This window comes from Styela clava, chromosome 3 (assembly GCF_964204865.1).
Source record: "Styela clava chromosome 3, kaStyClav1.hap1.2, whole genome shotgun sequence".
Classification (NCBI taxonomy): Eukaryota; Metazoa; Chordata; class Ascidiacea; order Stolidobranchia; family Styelidae; genus Styela; species Styela clava.
This window is the reverse complement of record NC_135252.1, coordinates 3,707,659-3,732,552: the sequence shown is the minus strand read 5'-3', so window position 1 is coordinate 3,732,552 and position 24,894 is coordinate 3,707,659. Positions and strand designations below refer to the sequence as shown.

General features: G+C 35.5%; 4 protein-coding genes across 4 annotated transcripts; 2 read left to right on the top strand and 2 right to left on the bottom strand.

Moving 5' to 3' along the window:
• Positions 1-7: 7 nt before the first annotated feature.
• On the bottom strand, positions 8-6,911 carry LOC120342326 (apoptosis-inducing factor 3-like). The gene is made up of 10 exons (XM_039411106.2): positions 6,723-6,911; positions 6,034-6,211; positions 5,740-5,842; positions 5,128-5,372; positions 3,082-3,289; positions 2,722-2,834; positions 2,466-2,655; positions 1,705-1,851; positions 1,257-1,361; positions 8-650 (listed from the first exon to the last, which is right to left on the bottom strand). The coding sequence occupies exons 1-10, from the start codon at positions 6,842-6,844 to the stop codon at positions 289-291; spliced, it is 1,773 nt and encodes a 590-aa protein (XP_039267040.2). The 5' UTR covers positions 6,845-6,911; the 3' UTR covers positions 8-288.
• A 3,040-nt stretch (positions 6,912-9,951) lies between these two features.
• LOC120342325 (MICAL-like protein 1) lies at positions 9,952-13,401 on the top strand. The gene has a single exon (XM_039411105.2). The coding sequence runs from the start codon at positions 10,010-10,012 to the stop codon at positions 12,290-12,292; it is 2,283 nt and encodes a 760-aa protein (XP_039267039.2). The 5' UTR covers positions 9,952-10,009; the 3' UTR covers positions 12,293-13,401.
• A 503-nt stretch (positions 13,402-13,904) lies between these two features.
• On the bottom strand, positions 13,905-15,669 carry LOC120342328 (uncharacterized protein K12H4.2-like). Its single transcript, XM_039411108.2, has one exon. The coding sequence runs from the start codon at positions 15,527-15,529 to the stop codon at positions 14,720-14,722; it is 810 nt and encodes a 269-aa protein (XP_039267042.2). The 5' UTR covers positions 15,530-15,669; the 3' UTR covers positions 13,905-14,719.
• A 355-nt stretch (positions 15,670-16,024) lies between these two features.
• LOC120342327 (pescadillo homolog) lies at positions 16,025-23,626 on the top strand. The gene is made up of 14 exons (XM_039411107.2): positions 16,025-16,184; positions 16,291-16,425; positions 17,253-17,351; positions 17,429-17,538; positions 18,224-18,351; positions 18,622-18,755; positions 19,151-19,375; positions 20,037-20,257; positions 20,611-20,736; positions 21,124-21,305; positions 21,852-21,979; positions 22,268-22,336; positions 23,230-23,331; positions 23,507-23,626. Exons 1-14 carry the CDS (start codon positions 16,164-16,166, stop codon positions 23,582-23,584), a joined length of 1,758 nt encoding a protein of 585 aa, XP_039267041.2. The 5' UTR covers positions 16,025-16,163; the 3' UTR covers positions 23,585-23,626.
• Positions 23,627-24,894: the final 1,268 nt, after the last annotated feature.

Genomic DNA, 24,894 nt, shown 5'->3' with positions numbered 1-24,894 from the left:
TTACAAGTCTTATTTCCAATTCTTGTTTATTAATAATATAAATGGAAACAAACATGTCAATCATTATCTGATATGAATGATATGTACAGGAATTCTTCGATTGCACAATGCGAATGAGCGAAAAAAATGAAACGCAGTACTGTAACTTCAATTTAGGCCAGTTTAAAAATACAACTAATAACTTGCACTTCGCACTGTCATTTCGTTGTACTGACAAGTTTCTATACGTTTTAATCGCTCCTCAAATACGCTTGAAGTTTTTCATATTTACTTTGTGTGTAATTCGCATTAGTTTATTGAGCATTTATCGACGTGTCCCTTCCCTTCATCGCCAGTGTCACCCTTCAAGAAACTGTCAATCTGATCTACCTTCAGAGGGCCTTTGTCATTTAAATGCTCTGCAAACCTTGCAGCTATTGGATCAGCCATCATTGTTGCCACCGCTATCACATGGTCCTTCTTCACATAAAACCCGACAAATTTTTTAGATGATAGGGCCTCACCAGCTTTAACGATTTTTCCATTTTTTCCTACGCCCTTGATTATGATATTATCGAAGCCTCCTCCGTGTCCCGCGTACCTTATACTGATTCCAAACTGGACTGTCCAGAAGAAGGGAATTGACTGAACATGTTGATCCTTTCCGTGACCTTGAAGATAGATAATTGGATGCAAACTGTTTAATAATATACCGTAAGATTTTCATATTTACCCCCAGGTGGAGGAATTAAAGTATCCGCTATAGAGTTCTCAAGCTCTTCGACATGACGAGTTTTGTCTGTCTTGACAGGCTATTTTTGCAAACACCTCTTTTATTTCCGGACTTAAAACATTGACAACCCAAACAATACATAATATATATACATTCCTTAACGAATTCTTAATCTGAGAATGGCTTCGATTGTTTTGCGATAACGTCATATAGAGTAGTAATAGACTAAGTGTGTAAGCGTCTATTGCACCTTTATTTGTCGATATCTCCCCCCAGTTGGTTTCGGTTCAAAATGGCACTAATGGCTCGTTCGAAAGGGCTGGTAGAGCACATTTCAAGAAAATAAACAAATGGTTTGTATCACTTATTTGTATACTACATCACTCGAAAAATAGTTTTACTCCAATTTATTTATTATTTCTGAAAAATACAGCGCGGGCCACTCGAAATGCTTCCGTGGGCCATATATGGCCCACAGGTTGGAGGACCCTGATGTAAACTCCATATTTGTATAATGTTCTATTGTAGATATTTCTATACTCACTATCGCCGACTTGAGAGTCCTCACACGATTTAATGATACTGTACGCTGCTATTCTTCCATGATTGTGGGCCATTTGCCAATGCTGTACGTTACAACGCTCGCCTCCTGAAAAGTAATATCAGATTCTTATATTTTATTTATTCTAGTCGTGTGAGAAATATTGTACAACTAAACAAAAAAAAAAATTGATAAAATAGACATACAATATTTCTGTTAGATTTGTGGGTGGCGAAAAGCTATTATCAACATCAGTATTGCTGTGTTCATTAGTAGATGACGTAAAACACAATTAAAATAATTTGAACTTATCATACGCTGTTAAATGAATACTACACAATTAAAAAACATATAGCGTAAATCAAGAGAATCAACAATACAAAAAACCTCCTTTTAGCGAGAAATACAAAATATGTATTATTATATTATCAATATTTTAAAGCGTTTTCACCTTTCATTCCAAGCGGAAAAGTCACAACATCACCTCCAGCATACACGCTGTCTACGTTTGTTTTCATATTTCCATCGACCGGGATGAAACCTTTATCGTCCAAGTCAATTTTGCTTGATTGCAAGAAGTTGGTCGAAGGTGTGACTCCTGAAGTTTATATTCCATAATTGAGAAGGGTTATTTCACATTTTTGGAAAATTATCACACCGAGTGACCTTCCGACTATTCAATTTGGGCCGCGTTTGCTTGTTTATTTTGGCAGCATAAGCATCGTTTCATAGTTTTAGATGATTTTGATACAATTCTAATACAAAGCTATACATTTTGTCGTACTGGTACCGATGTGCGACATTTGTGTCCATTTTTGTGAGTTATTCATTGCTCTTGTATTTAACTTAATATTGCATTTGAAGTTTCGTTCATTTATTGAAATAAATTTTCTGTAATGTCCGGACCCCAGTATTTTTGAAGTTTTGTAAACGGAACGGAAAATAGTTGAGTAGCTCTGGACTAGAGTGCAGTTCATGTGTTTATTGAGATAACTATATATGACACATGCATGATACACGACGATGCATTTATTACATGATCACATATTACAGTATATATTTGTTTTGGGGAGATGGATTTTTTTAATATTTGGGTCAGGAAAAACGTCACTGGCGTCAATCTTAAAGAAGCTGTATAAAATTGATGAAAATCTTAAACACCATAGCATAGCGATATGTGGTGTAAAAAAATAATTTATCATTTCGAATTACCGATTCCCAAGATCACCAGGTCTACTTCGAGAACCGTGTCGTCGGAAAGCCGGATATGAGTGACGTTCTTTTCGTCATTGCACTTCAACTCTGCAACACCGACAGATGTATAGAATTTGATTCCCTTTTCCTCGTGCATTTTCATTATGCGACCACCTATGTCCGGTCCCAACGATGATTGAAAGGGAACCTGAAATCAGAATTGTCTCAGACCTTAGTTTATGACTACGACTGCGACGTAAAAATTAAAACCTACATTTGATCTTCGACCGCAGATCACGGAGAGAGATGTGCTTTCTTTCTTCTTTGCCAGAAACGCTGCTATCTCCATAGCAATGAAAGAGGAGCCAACAAGTGCCACTCTTTTATCTTAAAATAAGCGATGTTGAACTAAACGCACTTGGTTGATATGTTACAGTACTTTGGTATTTATATATAACAAGTAGAAGATAATTTTAAAAACTGAAATCCGTAGATCTATTTGTTAATTAACTACTGTTTGCATAAAAATTTTCTTCAAATTTAATGACCTATTTACATTTCAAATTTGACAACTTAAAACATATTGGCTTATTTACGTCATTTATAAAAGTCTTATAAAATAAAATACGCCTACCCTTGCATTGTGATGCTAATTTATTAGCGTCGTCCAAGGTGCGTAAAACGAATATATTGTTACAATCGGAACCAGTCATGGGGTGCAGCGTACGTGGTGTTCCGCCTGTAGCAATAAACAGATGATCGAAACTAATTGATCGGTCTTCATTCTCGTCACAAGCGCGGGTAACAACTTTTTTTTGTTCGGCGTCTACCGAAAGAGCTTCCTGTAAAATTTACAGCAATCAAGTAACACGAAGCATTAAATTGTGTTTTATTGTGTTTTGAATATACTCATTGTTTTCTAATAAACTTATTTTATCACGCAGTGAATAGCTTGCCTTGAGCCAGATCTTTCAAGTTTAGACTGGTATTAGAGAAAAGGTGGCGAATGTGGGTTTTGGCACTACTACTAACAAAGCACACATTTTTCCAACTAGGAATTCTACTCAAAAGGATAATAATACAAAACCCTTAAATTTTTTGATTCTTCTACAAGAATAGAGTAAGTCATTTAATTTTGCCTACATTTGAACTTTTGTTTGTGTATGATTGTATCCAAGTTTCAGAAATATAGGACGCTTCGCATAGGAGTTATATTCTCTCTAGATTCTAGAATAATTTTTAAAATGCCGTCCTTGGCGCTGGAGAAGACTTGCATCACATGCGCAAAGTTGTCAATCACTTGTACACACTCCTCTGTGGGGATTTCACTGATTTTCGCTGCAGTTGCAGTCTTTAGTTCACCAATTGTTTGAACGTTCTTCAGATACAAATTTTCCTGCTAATACTCTACCAAATAAAAATGTGGAAAGGGAGGGGGTTCAAGTCCGGTGATGAAGTGCCCATTCAAAGTCACTGCCGATCAGCCGTTGCTGAAATCGCTCTCCCATCCAGTCAAGGGTGTCATTTGATATGTGGGTGTTGCCAGGTCATCTCAGTCAATCTCTCCACATCGTCCGAGTGATATCCAGAATTTCCTTGGCACCATTCCTTAACGTTCCATATTCACCGTTTAAGCTCTTTCATTTTCGTCTTTAAACCAATACGGACCGACGATGCCATGTTTGGAAATGATTACTCATTCTGTGCACTTTACTAGGTGTAAATGTCTATGTGTGCCTTCGTTCGGGGTGCTGTGCCCCAGTAAACAATATTGTTGCTATTGACGTATCCTGAAAGCAGCGCGCTTCTGAGAAACCAATTTAGTGCAACGACTGCAAATCTGACTCTGATGCCAAGGAGGTAATTTGGAACATATTCTAGAGCAGTGGCCACATTAAGAAAATCATTTTGCAAAGCGCCGCAGTGAGAAAGGCACTTATTGAAAAGACCATATCATATAGTTACCTTTAGTGTCAATGGCGGCTGACACTGTTGGACCAGAATTACCAATTCATAGTTTAGATATTTTAAAAAAAAGTTCAAAAATAAATGAAAATTTTGTACGTAATTTCTTTACACATTTCTCCAAGAGCAGCGGACGTACAAAACGTCACTCTATGGCAGTCCGGACGCACGTGGTCTGCAGTTTCGACTAGAATAATTAACAAATGACGAAACAAACTATTTGTGTATTTTCGATTGAAACTAACTAAATTGAAGTTAAATTGTTTGACTTCATCTTGGCCCGCTCATGTGAATATAGGCTGATCTGCGCGACTGTCGTGTTATAAACGCCTCGCGCTAGGACTTTTTGTTTTGATTGAATATTGTTTGGTCCTCATAATATGGCGTGATTTCACATGTCTAAGTTTTGTCATTATGCTATGTGTGATTTCTATATGCTATCTGCATATAATGATATCTATATATTGACTTTCAGTTCACTATTTAAAGTTTACATTTGGTGAATGAATGTACATTTCATTTTTTATTGAATTAAAACCTATCGTCAGTCTGTTTTAAGTCGCTTTGTGTAATAATGTCTAACAGACGCCATGTATCTCGCTTCAAAAGAGACTGAGCAAACAATATAAAAACAGTAAATATATATTAGAAGAATAAAACTATTATGTCATCTGGAAACAAAACAAAAAACTATTCAATAATTCAGGTCACAAACCGTGTTTAATCGAAGATCCACTTTTATGTCGTCGTAATATTTCAAATCGCCCCTGAGATAAACATCTTGTGGTATTGCATCGGGGGCCTTGCTCAGTTTTGCGCGGTCATATGGAGGATGTGGTTCTTTACATACAATGATTATGCTGCCAGTGAAACCTTCTTTGCGTAACGTTTCCACACAGACAATAGACGCTGGGCCGCCTCCAATAATAACTATTCTCTGTTCGGTATGTTGCTGTCCATCTTAATGAGAATTACCGTGGTCCTTTTATTATGAGCAATTTATGGGCTAGCAAATGTAAATCAAAGACTGAATGTAATTCATTTGTCAAGCAAACCAAATTTCCAATTACGAATTGACCGGTCAATCATCTTGCCTCGCACATTACGTCATGTGATAATTCGTTCTATTGTGTTTGTCTAAATTTTACAAGTAACAAAAATCACTTTTGTGAATACATTTCTGTTGTTATTTTTAAACTGATTTCGCTCTCTATGATTATTATGCGTTTATATTAAGATATTAACTTGTGAAATAACGTGGTTCATGTTTAATTCTCTGCAACGGCTGCATTTATTTACGACAAAAGAGAAATATCGTAATACCTACCCGAGCGAATTTCCGTATCCATGCATGCATTTCTTTTTCCTACCTTCAAGTGTTCAAGTTTGGCCCTAACTTTAACATCCCCACTCTCGTCGTCCACTATGACCTGTTACAAATTTTCAACATGATGGAATCGTATAATCACGCACAGAAACGAAGGACCAACATACACAAATTAATTCGAAAAATTTCTGATTGCGCGAAAGCAAGTCAGGTTAGAAATAACCTTCAAGGCATATATGAATCGGCCTAATCTTTTTCAAATGAAATTGTAGCTAACAGATTATGCGCAATTACCTGATACTTGGGCAGAGAATCGAGTCCCGGGTAATCTTCGATGTCTCCAGTCGTTGCACTAAAACATGCTCCGTGCCACGGGCACCGAATCCTGCCATTGTTTAACGCTCCCCTGACAAGCGGCGCGCCATAATGTGTGCATTTATGACCGAGCGCAGTCAAATCTCCATTTTCGTTCCTAAAAAGGGGGAAAGGTATATTCTATACATAAATATATATAAAGAGATAGTAGACAATGGTATACGAGTTGGCGAGATTCCGGAACTGCTGTTGCGCAGACTTTAATCAAACATAAAGCAAACAAATAAGAATGACGAACCACCGACCCCTCGCAGGGTAATCAAAGGTGCGGTGGCGAGCGTATTCCAAACGCTAACAAGATGCGCCATACCTGACGAGCCTTTAATTAATTATAAAAGTACGTTTGTCGCTTGAAGAGTAAAAAATCTATGTTAGTCTCGGTGTTATGCCTCTTACTCTCATATATATGGAATTTTAGATATGTATATGCGATGCAAGCTATTTCATTTCAAAAGATAGTCAAAATTACGAAGAACCTCAACCTACAAATGGAACAAAGAATACAAAAGCTTTTGAAGATATACGGTAATTCGCGAATAAAATTATACAAGATGTGTGCTTGTGCATTAAAAAAGTATATGATATGGATATTAGCCAAAATTACTCACATTATTAGAAGACATTTGCCTGAAGAACCCACGTCAACCTCTTTCATAAATTCCTGTTTTTCTGGCAAGTCTTTCATGTTACATACCACAGCCTCTACCATTTCTGGATCGTCTGACATCATTCAGCTTGAAAATTTTCTGGATTTGAGAATTCTTCAGTCCGTCTTCTCAATAAACTATAATTATCTGCTAAATATATAATATATAGGATGTCCGAAAAGTTCAACTCATATCTTATCAATAACAAAATTCGCCAATTTTATAGTAAGAACAATTGTAAGTTTAAATACATTTTATTGTATGATAAATGAGAACTACAATCACAATAAAAACTAATAATAAACAAAGAAAATGCAATTTTTAATTATTATTACTATAAAATCGGGCGACTTTTTTGGACAATTTGTTTTTAGATTGGAATATTGTTCAGCTGACATCATTTTTTGTTTTGATTGATGGAAATTCTAGTATTGGCAAAATTGAACGATTAAAATTATTACTAATACGCCATTTATCAACATTCATGATGACTACTTATCAAAATATTAATACTGTACTCGTATCTGCATAGGTATACCAATACTGTAAGTTGTGGCCATTAAGGTACGGACCCAAATTGTGATTCTCAAGTTACTAGTTGAATATACTGCGTTTTCCATCTTCCGTTTGCGACGGATTGGTTAATATCTGAATTACAAAACTCTTTCGCAGCGTGATTCATACCGAGATAGTTACGAAATACCAGAGTTTAAGTGGTGAACTCGCCTGCCAATGGAATACGATTACCCCGCATTTATTAGCATAAAATAAATTGACAGCACAAATTTACCAACGTAATTAATCAAGCCAGACAAATTCACACGGAAGTTCTCGAATTACACGCAGCAGCGGCGCTGTCATCGATACTTCCCCCACTATCAGTACGGGCGACGCAGCACGTCATGTATGTTGTCTGATAACATACACACAAGATTTATGCATTACTAAGTTTGGCGCTACGATGTAAGTACATCACTATCTTGTACACAAAAGTTTGGCGGCGATTTTAGTAGTCAGCGGTGCGAGATGGATTCAAGCAAAATTATTGTACATTTTTAGGGCAAGTAGCAGTTCATATTCTATTTTGTTTAGAAGACAATAACACCTTCATTTGTGCATATACTCTTTTAGGCTTCAAAAATGAAATGCCCTTTTTATTAACTAAGGCTTTTTAAAATTCCCTTTCACCTGTCTGTTTCCGTACATCCGTACGTACAAACGGTGGATTGGATGGGAGAAAATTCCAATGTGGCAACTGACAAGGTTGCCCACAAAACCATATTTTTAAAAAAGATTTTGGTAAGCGTACGCTTATTCTTGCTTAGGCAGTATCGGTGCTCCCGGGAACTGAATGTCCTATAAAGATATCAACAAAGTTACATTTAATTAGCTTAGTTAAATCGCCAAGTCTGTCGATAAACAACAGAGTTAAGAAGAGAACAGAAGGCCATAAACCAATACAGCAATGGCCAACGCCTTTAAGCCTTTGGCAGTTCTGCAGTTTGACGAGCGACAGGCAGTTTTCTAACTCGTGTATAAGTATAACTTAAACTGTACTCGCTAGTTGTGCCGTAAATAAATATAATATAAATACAAGTTCAAGTTGTTTTCGCAGATGCCCTCTAAGTACTAGAAAAATGCATCAGTCATCGTATATTCTTATGGTACCTGTAATTTATCGCATTAAAGCGCTGTCACCCTGACTGAAGAAGTTATTCCGGCTATTGATCACGCAACAAGCGCCCTGACTAACATAAATGCGTGTCTGCTTGTCAGAAGCGAAACTTTTACCATAAGTTGTAAAGACGAGTTAGGATGACGAGGCAATTTTTCCATTATCATAATACGTAAAACCAACTTGCTGGTTTACTTGATTAAAAATGTTTTGCGCGCGCCACAGTCTGATAGAAGGCGAGGCAAATCAGCCTTAAACGTCCGTGTTTACCGTGTTGCTGTCGGTTCTCATAATTAGCAATAACTTGTGTTTCATTATTAATATAGTAATATGAATTAACATATGGATATTCTTGTATCACCGTAGTCTATATATAAATTTTACCTTGTCCAGTATTTTAGTAGTGGTAGCTCTGGAATAGATTTGACCAATACTCAAGCGAAATTTTACTCAGTATTATCTTTCCCAAAAGTCCATTCATTCACCACCAATATATGTCGCATATATGTGGCGCATCGTGCAAAGCATTAGGAGTATGCCTGCCACCGCGCCTCTGATTACCCTACGTGGGTTCGCAGGTTCGAATCCTGTGGTGATAATTTTCTGCAAGAAGATTGCTGGACTCCTCGCCACCATACAGTGGTTTACTTAACTGCTGGTCGGTTACGGATTCCTCCACCATCGAATCCATGCATCTGAAAAGAATAACTGGCTAACCAATCTCATACCCGATCCCCTTACCTCTTCCCCGGGATATGCAAATCCTACATAAAACATTGGTTATTTCTATTCACTCAAAACAACTATGCCAAATGTGTATAACCTTAACTGCACTTGAAAATAAGAAATTCATATTCTTCACGAAAAGGAGGATTAATTGTCAAATGTATCTGACAATTCAAGCAGTCATATCGCTAGTACTTCTATTTCAAAATCTTTACTAGATTTATCAAGTAAATAATATGAGTGCCTTCACTGAAGAATTTTTTGGGTTAATATTCATAGGATTGTGTATAAAAATGCCAACACATTGTTACTTACCAATCTTTATGTCTTCAATCAAGCTTAGTTTATACTGAAAATGTTCATGATCTGTTTTATCCATGTTGTAGGCTACCACTGGAAAGAATTTTATCATATCCCCTGAAGAGTTCAGTAAAGTTTATATTGGATTGTAATTGTATATCATGATTTGTATTTTATCAATTTCCTTTGACGGGTTCCAAATCTAAAAAAACTACGGTATTTGTGAAATTTTTATTTTTGTATTCTATACGCTTATACCGGTAATTGTTGTATATTCGACATACTTAATGCTGAACTCCTTAACTAACATTTTAGATTGTTGTGAAGATGTAAATTTATTTTATAGCCATCTGTGTTAGAACTCTCAATTATTGCAGCTTTACATTCAGGTGTTCATGTTATTCTTGCTTTACAGCTACTTTGCCATGCAATATTGACCTTGTTTATTTATGTCAGTCAATATCTAACGTAAGGGTTAATAACCTAAGTTTGTTCTGATTTCATTTTTAGTTTATAATATTATTCTAATCAGCCCCATTAGGTTGTCATGGCTAATAAGGGGATGAAAGGTTTATTGACCTGGTGCAAAAAGCACACAGAAGGATATAGAGATGTGAATATAACAAACATGACTTCATCTTGGAGTAGCGGGTTGGGCTTTTGTGCTCTTCTTCACAGATTTCGCCCTGATTTGATTGATTTTGAATCCTTATCAAAAGAGAATGTGTTTTATAACCACCAGCTGGCTTTTGGAATAGCCGAGAAGGAGCTTGGTATTGCCGCACTTTTGGATGCTGAAGATATGGCCGAAATGGCAGTCCCTGACAGGCTCAGTGTTATGACATATTTAGCTCAATACTATAATTGTTTCCGTCACTGCAAGCCAGAGGAAACAACACAGCCAGATGCACCAGTACTTAATCCCGTTACAGCTGGAAGTCCAAGTAAGACAGCTTCTCCTCAGAGAAGATCAACAGATGATAGTATATGTTGTATTTGTGGAAAACGGGTTCATTTGGTTCAAAGATACTTTGATGAAGGCAAGCTTTACCATCGAACATGTCACAGAAATGATTCTCTTGAAAAAATCAGAGGTAAAAATTACTTCATAAAACACCAAGATGAGCCAGAGTTGCCTAAGAAAAATGTAAATGATGAAGAGAAAGCGAAAACTGCAGTCGAGCAAGAGACGACCAAAAATGTCGTACATAAGCCAGTGCCCACTGTTGTATCTGAAAGGGAAAACTACACTAAACCGAATCGACTAGAAGAATTGCCAAATATGGTTCAGTCTCTAGCAGATGCCGAAGTTAAAACAGTCAATATGGCAGAAATTACACCTTCACCAACCACAGAAAATAAACCACTACCAAACAATCCTAATGATGTAGCTCCATCTCTTGTCAGTGAGTTACCAGTCGCCAGACATACTAACAAACAACAAAGCGAAATCAAGAGTTCACCAACAAAGCCGAAACCCAGAGCAAGAACTTTGCATTCTAATGAGGAAAAACCAATTGCTCCAGTTCCAGTTGCACGGCCTCGTTCTAAAGATGTTAGCAATGACTCAAATCAAGTCGAAGATAATTCTAAAGCATCCTATAGGAAATCGTTGAATCCATTTGAATTGGAATCTGGGTCAGATTCTGACACTACTCTATCTTCTACATCCTCTGAAGAAGATGGCAATCCGTTTGAAATTACCCCCAAAGTACAGGAGAGAAAGGAAGATGCATCTAAAAACGAGAGAACAGAAGATAAACTTACTGAGATCATCAATGATGAGAATAGTGCAGATGAAGGCGGCAATCCTTTTGGTGATCCACCAGAAATTGATCAGCCTGAAGAAGTTTCCAATAAAGAGTCGGATAATGAAGGAAATCCATTTGGAGATGCAGATGAAGAAGAGCCTAAGAATAAAGCTGTTGATAGAGTCAACCCTTTTAATACTGAAGTTTATAAGAATTCTGCAAAACTTGATGACAAGATAGTAGTAAAGAAGAAACGGCCAGCTCCAGCACCACCAAAATCAACTTCAGCTCTTCTATCAACACAATCACCACACAAAAAAACAGCTGCCCCATCTAGGCCACCAGGATGGAAGGATACATCAAGTCAGAAAATGGTTGAATTGAATAAGGCTAATGAAAAAGATCCACGCTATACTAAAAATAGTACCAAGCCACAGTCGTCTTCAAAAGCTAGAGCCATGCACAAAAGCCCCAAGGCCCGTTCAGCACCTGGGTATGGATATCCACTTGTTAAGCGAAAAGTAGAAATAAAAATGTCGGAACAAGAGATTGCTAACGAATTGAAGTTACTCGATGTTCAATTAACTGATTATGAAACAAAGGGTGTAAAATTAGAAGAAATGTTGCGGTTTGCAATGGATAGTGAATGTGAGTGGACATCAGAAGAAGATGAGTTGCTGCAGGAGTGGTTTCAACTGGTTAATAAGAAAAATCAATTGCTCAGGCAAGAGTCTGACCTTGTGTTTCAGATGCAACAACAAAAACATGAACAGGAGCATGCAGATATTGAATTTCAATTGCGGAAGCTTTTTAACAAACCGGAGTCTACTAAAACTGATCAAGATAAAATCGATGAAGAAAATCTGCTGCAAAAACTTCTTGAGGTTGTTGAACGGAGGAATGTAATTGTTAATTCCATTGAAGAAGAACGCGTGAAAGAGGCAGAGGAAGATTCAGCGTATGAAAAAATGAAAAGGTTACAACAGAATCCAAGCAAAAAGAAAAAGAAGAATAAAGTCAAGAAGATGTTCAGCAAGAAAGGCAAAACAGACAAAGAAAATACTGCTAAGACAAAGTGAACGCAATAAAAACTATGTTACTGATTTTATCATAAGGAATGATTGTTTTCTACCTAAAACACATCCTCCGTTACATAGATATATAAATATACATGACTCATACATGATTCACTAATATTTTTATGAGCTAAATGAAATTAAGTATCCCTATAAATCATATCATTGACTGGCAACTCACCCCTACGACTTCTAAACATTGTATATATAAATACTTTCTATATTTGGAATTGTGAAGATTTAAGATACAAATATTATCTTTAATGACATTGACTCATAAAACAAATTTGTTTGCTAGAGCAATCATAGAAATGGATAATTTTGTATGTCCAATACAATCACTGTCTGTTAAATTCGGCCAAAAATGAGGATAAATAGTACTAACCATACGCATTTCGTATGTGTTGCTTATATACATAAATTTTTATTTAGTATTGCACATTTCATCATTATTTAGAACACCAATAATTGACATTTTCATGCATTTATAAAAGGGACATATATGTATTATATGTACTATCATTGTCATACCTACACCAATGGCTATAGTCCGAATACCCTTATTAGCATTGCACCAGATTCATGACAGTAATTATTTTCCGTGCAATCTGTCTTTTGGTGTTGAAATATTGCACAGCAATCAGTTTTAGTTGACAATCCTTAAGATACCATAATTTTAATGCTTCGATTTTTAGGATAAGCCGTTAATTGGTTGAATTTTTCAGATAATTAGGAGTTATAACATTTGATTTTATTGAGCTGAACTTTTTGATGCCATCGCTTTTGTAAATAAGTCCTGAGACTGCAGTTGAATATTACACTGCAAATAGAATTAGCATTTGAAAGTTCAAACCATACAATACAGTTGCCAAACCTGTGGCTGGTCCACAGAATCTGCACAAGTGTTTATTAACAGTGTTTCAATGCCTGACAGCCATTTTTTTAAATTTATGTTTTAGCAGATCAGAGCTCACTATTCTTATTTCTATATTGCTGACTCGCTTGCCCTATTACTGCTTGATTGTATGCATTTCACCAATTTTCTCTATATCATTACATATGCTAAGCAAAGTTTTAACTATGTATATCTACATTATATATCATAACAAAAATCTTTTGTTGCATATTATGGACATTTACAATTAGGTAGCAAGCAGAAAGCCCATGAAAGATGTATTATGAGGACAATAAGACTTTGTGTTTGCTTTTCATAATTTGTCGGGTTTAGCTGAAGGTTGGAATCTTTGTAACTTGGCTCTAATCTCAGATGATGATGTGAATTGAGCCAAAAATACTTGTGACTTCAACATGATGGAAGGCTTTGAAGGAAACTTAGCCTTTTTTATCGATTCAATCCACCTTTCGTGAATTACAGTCCTAAGCCAAAAATTCACTTATTTCAGACTCGTTTGTAAATATTTATTAAATAAAAAAAATCAATACAGAATGGTAACATAGGCAAGTTATGCACACATTACCTTTGACGATTTGGCCATACACATAGTCTTGATTTATAAAAATGTTTTTGACCAATGATTTAAGTTACATTCAAGTTTGCCAGTGAACTATATTTTTTGTTCGTCAAAATCAGGCCTGCATAACTCAAATAAAAGAAAGGGCTGCAACAGACGAAACAATTGTTTGCAGGACGCAAGTTATCATTATCACCATATAACTTGTATCGTGTCATATTGTTCGTAATGTGTAAACAGTGTAACACATGATCAATTCGACACAACCATCTTTTGTTGGGATGTTGTATCTTTTTTTTCAGTCATTGTTGTTATGTTGAAAAATGCTGGAACCGAACATCTCTATTGCATACGCTGTCATACATTTGTCCCTTAAAGCGCACGAGCTAGTATGTTGTAACAAAGAATCGTAGTGCCAAAATCGACGAAAGTGGCCAACTTGGATGTCAATTGAGCATTTAGAATTAAATGAATTTATATAGAATTGACTTATAATTGGTCTTTGGCCCCACCCTCTTACATATTTTATATGCATAAGTTATTTAAATCACCTCAAGGCCCACACGTCCTGTAGGTCTGGTCTGAATGCTCAATCATATTTTTGCTGAGTGCTTGTGGAATTGAAGCATTTACTCGGAATGAAAAGAGCTTTATGAATGTTTTCGAGTAGACCAGCACACAAAATCAAATTCATCATTTTAGATTGAACAGTCTCAATAAGGTTTCACATCAGTGGGTATGGTTATTGATAGTGAGAAGTGTGGTTCTAGTACAATGTGTAAAAGCCAAGATTCTAAAAATCTTCCCATTCATTTGTAACGACAGTAGCTTGTGTTCAACAAAGTGAAACAGGAAAACATTTGGGGTAAAGGTTCATTTGAGTGCATTTTCTTCTTGGTTAAAAAAATTATATCTACATTGAGATATATCATCTAATGATTGTTGTCTACTCTCCTCATTAAACTAAGAAAGCATCGTCATCCTCGAGTGTGTCATCCACATTTGACTCATTCTTGTCAGATTTTGATGACATATCAAAAAAGTCTTCTGGTGGATTATCCCATGGGTTGAGGTCTTCAAGGTTTCCCAAAGCTTTAACAGTATCTTCATTCATAGACATTAAATTTAGACCATCCATTGATAATCTTTTCATGATCTCTTCGTCCGAAGGCTTCTCATTCATCAAGTCATCATATTTATGACCCAGAGTCCATAACTTTTCGAGGTTATACTTTTCACGAGTGTCTTCAAGCATTATATGAATCACCATATTTCCCATGTCTATGCACTGCCAATCATCACTAATTCTTTTTCCTTCAATAAGTGTGAAAGGTTGCATACCCCTTCGTTTCGACTTATACAACTTGTTTGCCATTTCAGCAATGCTTGCAACATGCCTTGCCGACGTTGCAGTGCATATAATAAAGTGGTCAACATAGCACATTTTTTTGGGAACTTCAATTACAACGATGTCCAATGAGCCTTCCTCGTTTAAAAACTGAATGACCTCATCTAGATCGAGTACCCCCCGTTTTTTTGATAGAAAGTCTGATTTATCTTGTCGTCTTATAGTATCCCACGAGACTGTTGAACCAGATGTTGGTGGACTTTCCAAGTTTTCACTAGTCTCATGAGAACGAGAATAATAGGCAGTAGAATTACATTGATTGTAAGTGGGGCTGCATAGTTCACATGAATGACAAATGAAGCGTCCACTCCTGAGGGGCTGAAAGCGCTTCAAAATATTCCGAATAAACATCGTCGACATAATAGCAAATTAGTCTATGCTAAACCCCTCAATTGTGTCAACAATGAGCCGAAGATTATTCAATAAGGAATTCACAGATACTCGTAAAAGTCGCGCCTCAGCTGCGGTCCAGTATACGCAGAGTAAATTATTGTTTACTTCAATCACTTTATCCACCAATTGCCTTCGAGGCTCAACGTCTACAATCAGAGTATTCTTTGCAATCAACGCATGTTTAGCGTTTTTCATGGGAACTTTGATTTCGAACCTCAACACCGACCTCCCATGCACAATAGAAGCCATTTGCTACACAACAAATAACTTGAGGGAAAATGTGTTCACCAGTTCAAGTCGGCCCACAAGTCCCGCTAGAGAGTCCCACAACTGTCAAGAAATAAAAACTAATGAGATCGAATAAAATATGGAATGACAATTTAAATTTTATGAAAAGTACGAATAACACTAGAAATCAATAAACGCTTCTTCTTTTTAATATTCATTGACGACAAACCTTATTTCACGCTTCAGATCACAAACCACGTGCTGAATAAGAGGGGAAACACCGATGTATGACTCCTCTATGATAGATCCACGTTTTGGTAGAGATTTGGAATAACGTCGCTGTGATCTATTGCTACCAAACATCTTATCTGACATGGGAAGAATAAAAAAGAAGGTATTTATGTATAATTTATATAATTATTACATAATTTTTTGACTTATCTTTTTACTTTTATATACCAAGCACTCATATTCACTGTGAAACTATGTTATCTGTTTAGCATGAAGCCGGAGCTGCAACGCAATACATAACTCGAAAGCATGCTTGCAAGAGACTTCAGCTCAGTTTGGCCAACTTTCGACGAATTTGTATTCTAAAGGGCATTTATCCTCATGAACCAGCACATAAAAAGAAGGTGAATTTTTGTTTTGTCAAGCATCTAAAGAATTTCAATAGTTGATTATAATTTATTGACGCCAGATTATCTGAATATGGTATTTTTTGCAGTTATTGATAAATGTTTTTGTCACAATGATACAATCGTTGATATATGAGCTTTAGTAATATAAGGTCACATTCTTGTTTTATACTATTCAATTATAATCAACTGACTCATCTATAGAGGAGGGACAGATAGAAATAACTGACTGAAACGGCGGGCCACACCTTTTTTTAACATAGACTATCTAGTAGTTGCGTGGGCACAAAAATTTTGGTTATTGGATCTTGTGACATGCGTCGAGACGACATGCGACAAACCAGCTGCTAAGACACTGATATCTTCGCATCGCAGAGGGATTGAAAATTCTCGCACATACCGAATTAAATTAAACACATCATTCAAAATTGGCACTTCTCCAATTTTTACTTGAGGGCCGCAGGTTGCACACCCCTGCGGTAAAGTAAAATTATTGGTGTTTGTTCCTGCTCTAGAAAGTTTATGTTAAATGAAAGTTGCTGTCCTGGTTCCACCCAGTTATTTGTATCTGATGCTTTTGTATTGAAGTTTACACTCACTTGACATATACCCTTCAATGATGATATAGGTTGTTTGCCAGTTCTGCTTCTGATATTTGTGATGTGACTGCAGCCAATTTATTCTGAGAATTTTTTGTTAGCTATTTATATGTGGTCAATAGTTGAGTTAGAAAATTGAAATGAAATGAAGGTAAATTTGTATCATACAGGATTTCTGATGGGTTGTAAATTTGTATATTATTTTTATACTAATTCTATTTTAAGGTGAATAAAGGAAGCACTGCAAATCGTACATTCTACTTCTTGAAAGACATTCAATTTCTGGCACACGAACCTGTTATAAGCAAATTTCGTGAACATAAAGTAAGTCTTGGTTAACCTTTTTTATATCAGATTTATTTTAAAATTACTAGCGCTGTAAGTGTTTGGTCTCTTTTTAGACTTATATAAAAAAGTTGAAAAAAGCAACGGCAAAGGATGAAAAATCGAGAGCAGCATACTTGAGAGAAAATAAACCAACTTACAAGATTGATCACATTGTGAGGGAAAGGTAACAATATTTCCATAAGCATTACTGAAATACTCGTCATTTTAATTTTGGCTTTTATTTTTGTTGGAATTAGCATCTCACTCACTTTTTATAGAGTGTTATCAAATCTTTGCTACTTAAGAAACTAGTTTGTATTTCCTGAGCCCTCATAAGTCAGTCAATTTTATTACACCTTTGGTGAGGTTTTGGACCAGAGATGAACTGCTACGTCAAAATAGTTCTAACACTCTAGGTCAGCGGTTCCTAACCTTTTCAACTTGGCAGACTGATGACATCTTATGAAATGACCTCGCGGACCGGCAACAAATATTGAAATGACTGACACAAAGCATGGAACTAAAATAGGAAAAACATGAACGAGGTCTCATTTTAATGAGTGTCCTTTTTTCTTGCATTTGCTGTTTTATTGTTCTTGACTGAGTGAAACTCACGGGGCTAATACCACACTTACCGAAAAATTCGCCTAATAATGCAATGCAACTGCATGTTTTTTATGACCAAGCGATTGCACTGAGAGAGAAAAGTGAAATTTGCTCGTTCTGGTCTGCAGACCAGCAGTTTGGAACCACTGCATTAGAACATGGTGCCCACACAGTCTTGAGTTATACAATATACCGGTAGGTAGGTTAGATTAACTTGTCTCCTATGACAGTGCTGGTGACAGGGGTGTATTGATATTTTTCAGATATCCAACATTTACAGGAGCTATCCAAGATTTGGACGATGCTCTGTGCATGTGTTTCTTGTTTTCTAATCTACCAAAATCACACAGTATTCATTCTGAAACAGTTCAGCTTTGTAGAAGGCTTACAGGTAATTTTGTTTTTGAACACAGCCCGATTAAAAGGCTTTGCAAAATGAGCTTATTTTGATTACATGGATTTTAAGTAAAATATTTCTTTCATGAATCTTGTTTGAACTAGGGGTGTTTGATGTTCAATATGTAATTTATGCTTGACAAACATTATGGATAGGCTTATAGAATTAGTATATTTTCTCATGCCATCCTTTATTTTTCTACTTTTTTGTATATATTAATTAGATAATACTCATGTTTAGATTTATTAATATTTTTTCTTATAGTGGAATTCATGCATTATGTGATTGAAGCAAAAGCTCTGAGAAAAGTCTTTATTTCAATCAAAGGAATATATTTTCAATCTGAGATAATGGGACAGTCAGTGACATGGATTACACCACATAATTTTTCACATCATGTAAGTTAATATGACCACTACAACATAACATCATCCCGAATGCAGTTTTGCAGATTCCTGACTCAAAATTATGATACAAGGGTTTTAAATCACAAAATTAAACTCGAATATAAAATTTTACCTAAAATAGTACTAGTATTAATATTAGAAATTGAATTAATAAAAACAATCTGAAAAGGATAGATTTTTTATCCTGGAGTAAAAAATAATTAGATGGTTAGGAGCTGGAACCACTGAAATTTTATGAAGCTCTGGCTCTAGCTTCATTTATTATGGTAAGCGCTGCTACAAAAGGTAATTTACTTTATCCAATACAAGATCCATCTGGCTGGAACTGTTGGGATTTGTGTACAGCTTCTATCTCATTTTTATGTTCGTTTAAAATAATATTTCAGCACCCAGAAGATGTTGATTTCAAAGTGATGTCGACGTTCACAGAATTTTTTCGAAATATGCTTGGATTTGTTCTTTTCAAATTATATAATGACATCAATTTACATTATCCTCCTCGGATATCGATAACAAGCACAGCAGAGTCTGAAAAAGATGACGAAAAGAGAGATGATGGAGATCTAAAAGACCTGCCAAAGTTTTGCATGGATAATGAAGTTCATTCAGAGGTTTGCCACCAACTATATTTATACTGAGGATGAATAAGGCCCAGCCGGAGCAAATCTATGTATTTTACCAACATTTAGAATTACTATACAGAAAAAATTCACTAAGGCGTGATATGGAAAAAGACACTAGCTTGTAGAAAACATGAAAATTATCAAGGCGTGAAATAATTGAAGTTTTTCTGCGTAGTAATTTGAAACTTCTGCAAATTAAATCAGTTCAGCAACACCGGTTATGCTTTATTTATCCTTGAGGTTTGTTAATGTCATTCTTAAACATTTTTGTCACATTTAGAATTATTATGCTACATGTTGCCATCGAGTGGAATTATTGGGGCTTACAACGTTTCTCTCTTCAACAACGTGATAAAATTTTGTAGTTTTGACATGCAATGAAATGAGGGACTTTAGTCAAATTTTTGATGAGACAGACCTTCCTCATGAGAGTTCCTCATTGAAAGGCTGCTGTTATCTGTGGTGTAAATTGTTCAACTCCAATACGCCAACAAATATTTTCCATTAGCAATTGATATTGGTATTTGCTATTGGCAATAATTCATTTTATTTTGTGAATATACTTGAACAAGATTATTTCTTTTACAATTAAATTCAAAATATTTATTTTATTATTATTATACCAATTACATCAAGTTTATTTTTACAGAGAGTTACGAGTCTTAACACACCGTTAGCAAGGACAGAGATAGATGATCAATCTACTGGGATCCAGGATGAGGAAGTTGCTTTACTTGCTGGAAATACGGAATCAATTGCAAAGCAAAAAGAAGAAGATGAGGCTTTGAAAAAATTTCAGAATCTTTTTTCGAATTGTAAATTTTTTCTTGGAAGAGAAGTCCCCAAAGAAACGCTGGTCTTTGTTATCAGGTACTATAATGTAGATGTTGGACGATGCTTATATATCTATAGCAGCATAATTCAATTAGTCTGAAAGTTTTGAGAATATAGGTTTATATTATATCATAGTGATGTCCACATTCAATTAGTTTAATGATCTTAAATTCCAACTATGGATTGGTTTGGATGATTGAGAAGCACCATTTCCATTGCACTAAAATCTTGACGCAATCTCTTTGAGTTTAACATAAATAGTGATTTGATTTCACAAGAAGAGTGGCAAATTTTACAGTAATTTATACTTATTGTATTACAAAGAGACATTATTTTTACTAACTTTTAAACTCTAAACTATTTAATCATTCCAAATATTGATATTTCAGGAGTTTTGGTGGAGTTGTTTCTTGGGACAAAACTGCAGGTTTAGGTTCAACATATTCAGAAGATAATGAAAAAATTACTCATCAAATTGTAGATAGACCAAATCCAAACATGAAATTTATTACGAGGTAAATTTTCCATGGCAACACTTTGGCAGAAGATGTATGTTTCATTTTCAAAACTTGTTCAGCTTTCTTGATATTTTAATATTCATCATTCATGCAACTTTTCCTCATGCAATTAATTGAAGAAGCATGCTGAAGAACACGTTTGATATGAATTTTGTTTAGGCTCCAGATGCCATGACAGTAATTATTTTTATTTCTAAAACCAAGCACAAAGTGGTTTGAGGATTTATTTGTGCTCGCTTTTTAATAAAAATCCTAACTTTGGTATCTTTATGGTATCTATAACAGAGTAAAATATGAAACTGGAGACTTACCGTTGCATTGAGCAGTATATATACTGACATCATTTCAGTTTTGTAATAATTACTGTTTTATTCCTGCATCCAGGCGTTATCTCCAACCACAATGGGTATTCGACTGCATAAACGCTCGCATGCTTCTACCAGTCACTGGTTACTTGCCAGGTGACATGTTACCACCTCATTTATCACCCTTTGTTGATGACAGTGAAGGATATATTCCTCCAGAACAAGAAAGATTGCGTGCTTTGCAAAGGGGGGAAGATCCAGGTATAAATAGAACATTTGTTCAAATGTTATATGTATTCAACATGTTGGAAATATGGAATATTTATATAAGTTTTATCAAAGAACAGACTCATTCAACCTATCCATTGCACAAGTGAAGGATTGAATTGGTATAAGCTGCCGATCGGATTTCACAGCTATACATTCATGCATTGTGGAAATATTTCTAAATGAGGCAAACAGACCAATAATTCTGAATGAAAAATGGGTACTCCTGTGACCTGTAGTATGTGTACCTGGTTAGGGTTAGGCCATAATTTTATTCTGATTTTTCTTATTTTATTTCTATTGCGAGGTCTGGGACTGTCTGTGTTAGCTAAGTACCAAGTAAATATACCACCTGTCCATAGGTTTCAGTCCCTTTACACAACTTGATGTAACGTAGGCGAACAAAATTAGTTACCTCCATATTGGTACACACACTTATGGAGCGCTGAAAAATCTTCATAGATATTCCATCATTTGTCTTCAATTAATCTACAGTATTCTCCAGATTTCTAATGAGAAATAAAACTTTTATTTGCGCAGGTTTGAATAATCAAGATTCTGATTATTCTGAAGAAGAGGAAGTTGTTGAAGATATAGAGCAAGATGATGAGGGAGACAATGAAGAGGAAGTGGAAGATTCTGAAGATGAAAAAATTGTGGAGAAACAGGTAGTTGATAGTTTTTAACAGCAACGAAGTTCCACAAGCTGTGGGTTCTCTGTAACATAATACTTAATATATTTAAATTAAATTATAATAATCTAAAGCAATTCAACATCACTGACAGAATCGACACAGGTTGGTTAGGTTTGCAAATATTTCTTCAACTGACTTTCAAAAAACATACTATACAACATACCCTTCGTATTGTACTCCCAACATATTGTACAAATTGAACTGAGTATGATTTTTTTTTTCTATGTGATAGTCTGTTAAAACCAAAATATATTTGTTTAGAAAAAGCTTGCAGCAATCACAGTCAAAACAGGTAAAAAAGATTTTGACAGGAAAGCTCAACCTGATCAGGTAATTATGTTGTTATATCCATGAAATTAGTGAGCTCATTTGTTTCGAGTATTTGAAGTTTGTTTACACTAATAGTGACAAATTTTGCTAACCACAAATGAAACCTTGTGGTTTTGCATGACCACTATCATGAAATATTTGTTTAAATTAAGTTTCACAGAAGCAGGACTCAACTATGATATAGGAGTTTCAAATTTAAAAATTGAACCTAAACTTTTAAATTAATATCAGAAATTTAAAAATTTTAAGCTGAAAAAGATACATTTTGTTTGTATTAAATATTAGAAAGAAAAAAGTTTATGGGGTTTTGAGCAAGAACCAGCCCTGGCTTCATCTAGCATGGTACACTTGGCTCTTGTCATGATAAGTGATCCATGTTAGGTCAAAGGTCACTGAAGACTATAAAGCTAGTGATATTTGGTGTAGACATACTTTGTGCTGGTATTCTGTGTTCGTGTTAGGCTGTTGTAGTTGTGTTCCAATCTGACAGTTTCTGTTGACTGAGGAGTCATCTGCTTGCTGAATAATATATAAAGCCTCTATAAATATGCCTTATGTGTTTGGCTAGACAACACATGACAGCTTCAGCTCCAACAAAAAATCTACCTTTTTTGCTATTTTTTAATCTCAAATACAATGTGACAATTGTTCGTAGCCAACAATATCGACATTTTGATTCTTATACCATGCTTTTCTGACAGTCCTATATCCTTTCGTTGCTGAATATGTTTTCTTCAACATTTATATTGCCACCTCAAATCTAGTGGATAGTTAATTTACAGTATACTGATCATGCATTAGCATGTAAACCAAACAGAGACATGAAATTAAGTGGCTAAATACTTTTTATGCCTATTTTTTGTATTGACTTTCCCTGCCATTGCATATTTAAGATTGCTGCTGAAGAGAAAAGACTTGCTGTTATGATGATTCCGAAAAAGAAATTGCATCTGTACAAGAAAATTAAATATGGGGAAAGAAGGAAAAATAGACAGGTAAACAATCGTGCCTATTGCATGAACATATTTACAAAAAAATGTAATTTTCCAAATGAGATTACAGCTACCCATAGCATTAATAGGTTGATTAGCTTGCTTTGAAGAACACACACAGGTTGTGAAACCTTAGTATGGGGCCAATTCACAGTAGCTAATATTTTTTTGCTTATAGAAACAAGAATTGGCAGAAAAAAGAAAAGCGATTGATAAAGAGAAGAAGAAAACATCAAAGAAGATGAAAACAGCCTGATTCTTGTTTTTGTTATTTGTAAATAAACTGAAAAATCATAAAGCTGTTTTGTTAGTTATGTGTGAGGTTTTTATAGGAAGTTATGAAAGCTGTAAATGATGAATGCTCAATCACCCTTCACAACAATAGAGCATCTTGTGTTTAGGGCTGGGTTTGCACTTATATGAAGGGTAAAGGCCGTTTTACGTTGGGAGGTAAGGTAGTATTTAAACCTTTCCTGGGTATCGTGATCGCCACTCACCCCGTAATGAGGCATGCTCAATTCCAGATATTGCAGCACCATCTCTCGGTAATCATTCGATCCATGACTGATGCGATCATTCAATATACGGTAGGTCTTGCAATTATTATTGCAGATTGCAAAAATTATTGCTACTCTTAAATGCCAGGGCAATCTCTGGACATACATGGACTGCCCCATAAACTTCCCCTCATGGTTGCGCCACGGTGAGAGTAGTGTTAATATCGTCGCCTCGAAGTAAAATATATTCTTGGTTCTAAATTAACTTCTCAATGTTGTCTTAAACATCTGTCGCCAATGTCAACACAGTTTTGCCCAAAATATGAAATTCAAACTTGAATATCCGGGATTGCGTAAGATTTAAAACTTCTAAAAAGGAGGAATAGGATGTCGCGATTGACAAAATACAGTCAGCGTTTATGACAAAATTACCACGTAAATACACCCTCTGGCTGTCAACATTTCAGTCTTTTAGTAATTATCTAGACCAGGGCTACTCAACTATTTTTACGGAAGTCCGCATACAAAACTTTAAAAATATTTGGGTCCGGACTTCCCGGAAATTATATTTGGGCATCCTTAAACACGCAATTCCTCGGCCGACTAATTATTAGATAATCAAGATTGTTTGTTATGGCTTTATAATTCTTTTCATATATATTTCTAAATCTATAAAAGTGATTTTATAAAAGGAAAATTCAAAACTGGGGCTAATGATCCAAAATAAAGAATTATGCACGGTGCTAATCGAATACCCGAAAGGTCCGGATTCGGACCGCCAGTTGAGTAGCCCTGCTCTAGACTAGTGTTGTATATTAAAAATATTGATCGTTCTTTAAAAACACTCGCACTATTCGATTAAAAAAAGATTTAATTTTGCCCACCCTAGGTTACGAAATTTGGATGCTTTCTGTGCCTGCCCATTACTTATACAAACCGATCCACAAATGCCAGAACACACATAAAAATTCTCAATGATGGCGCTTGGTAAAACTCCTGGCAACTTTGCCAATACATTCTGCGAGTGCAATTTGACAACTATCACCATGAAGCCTCACATTTAAACACA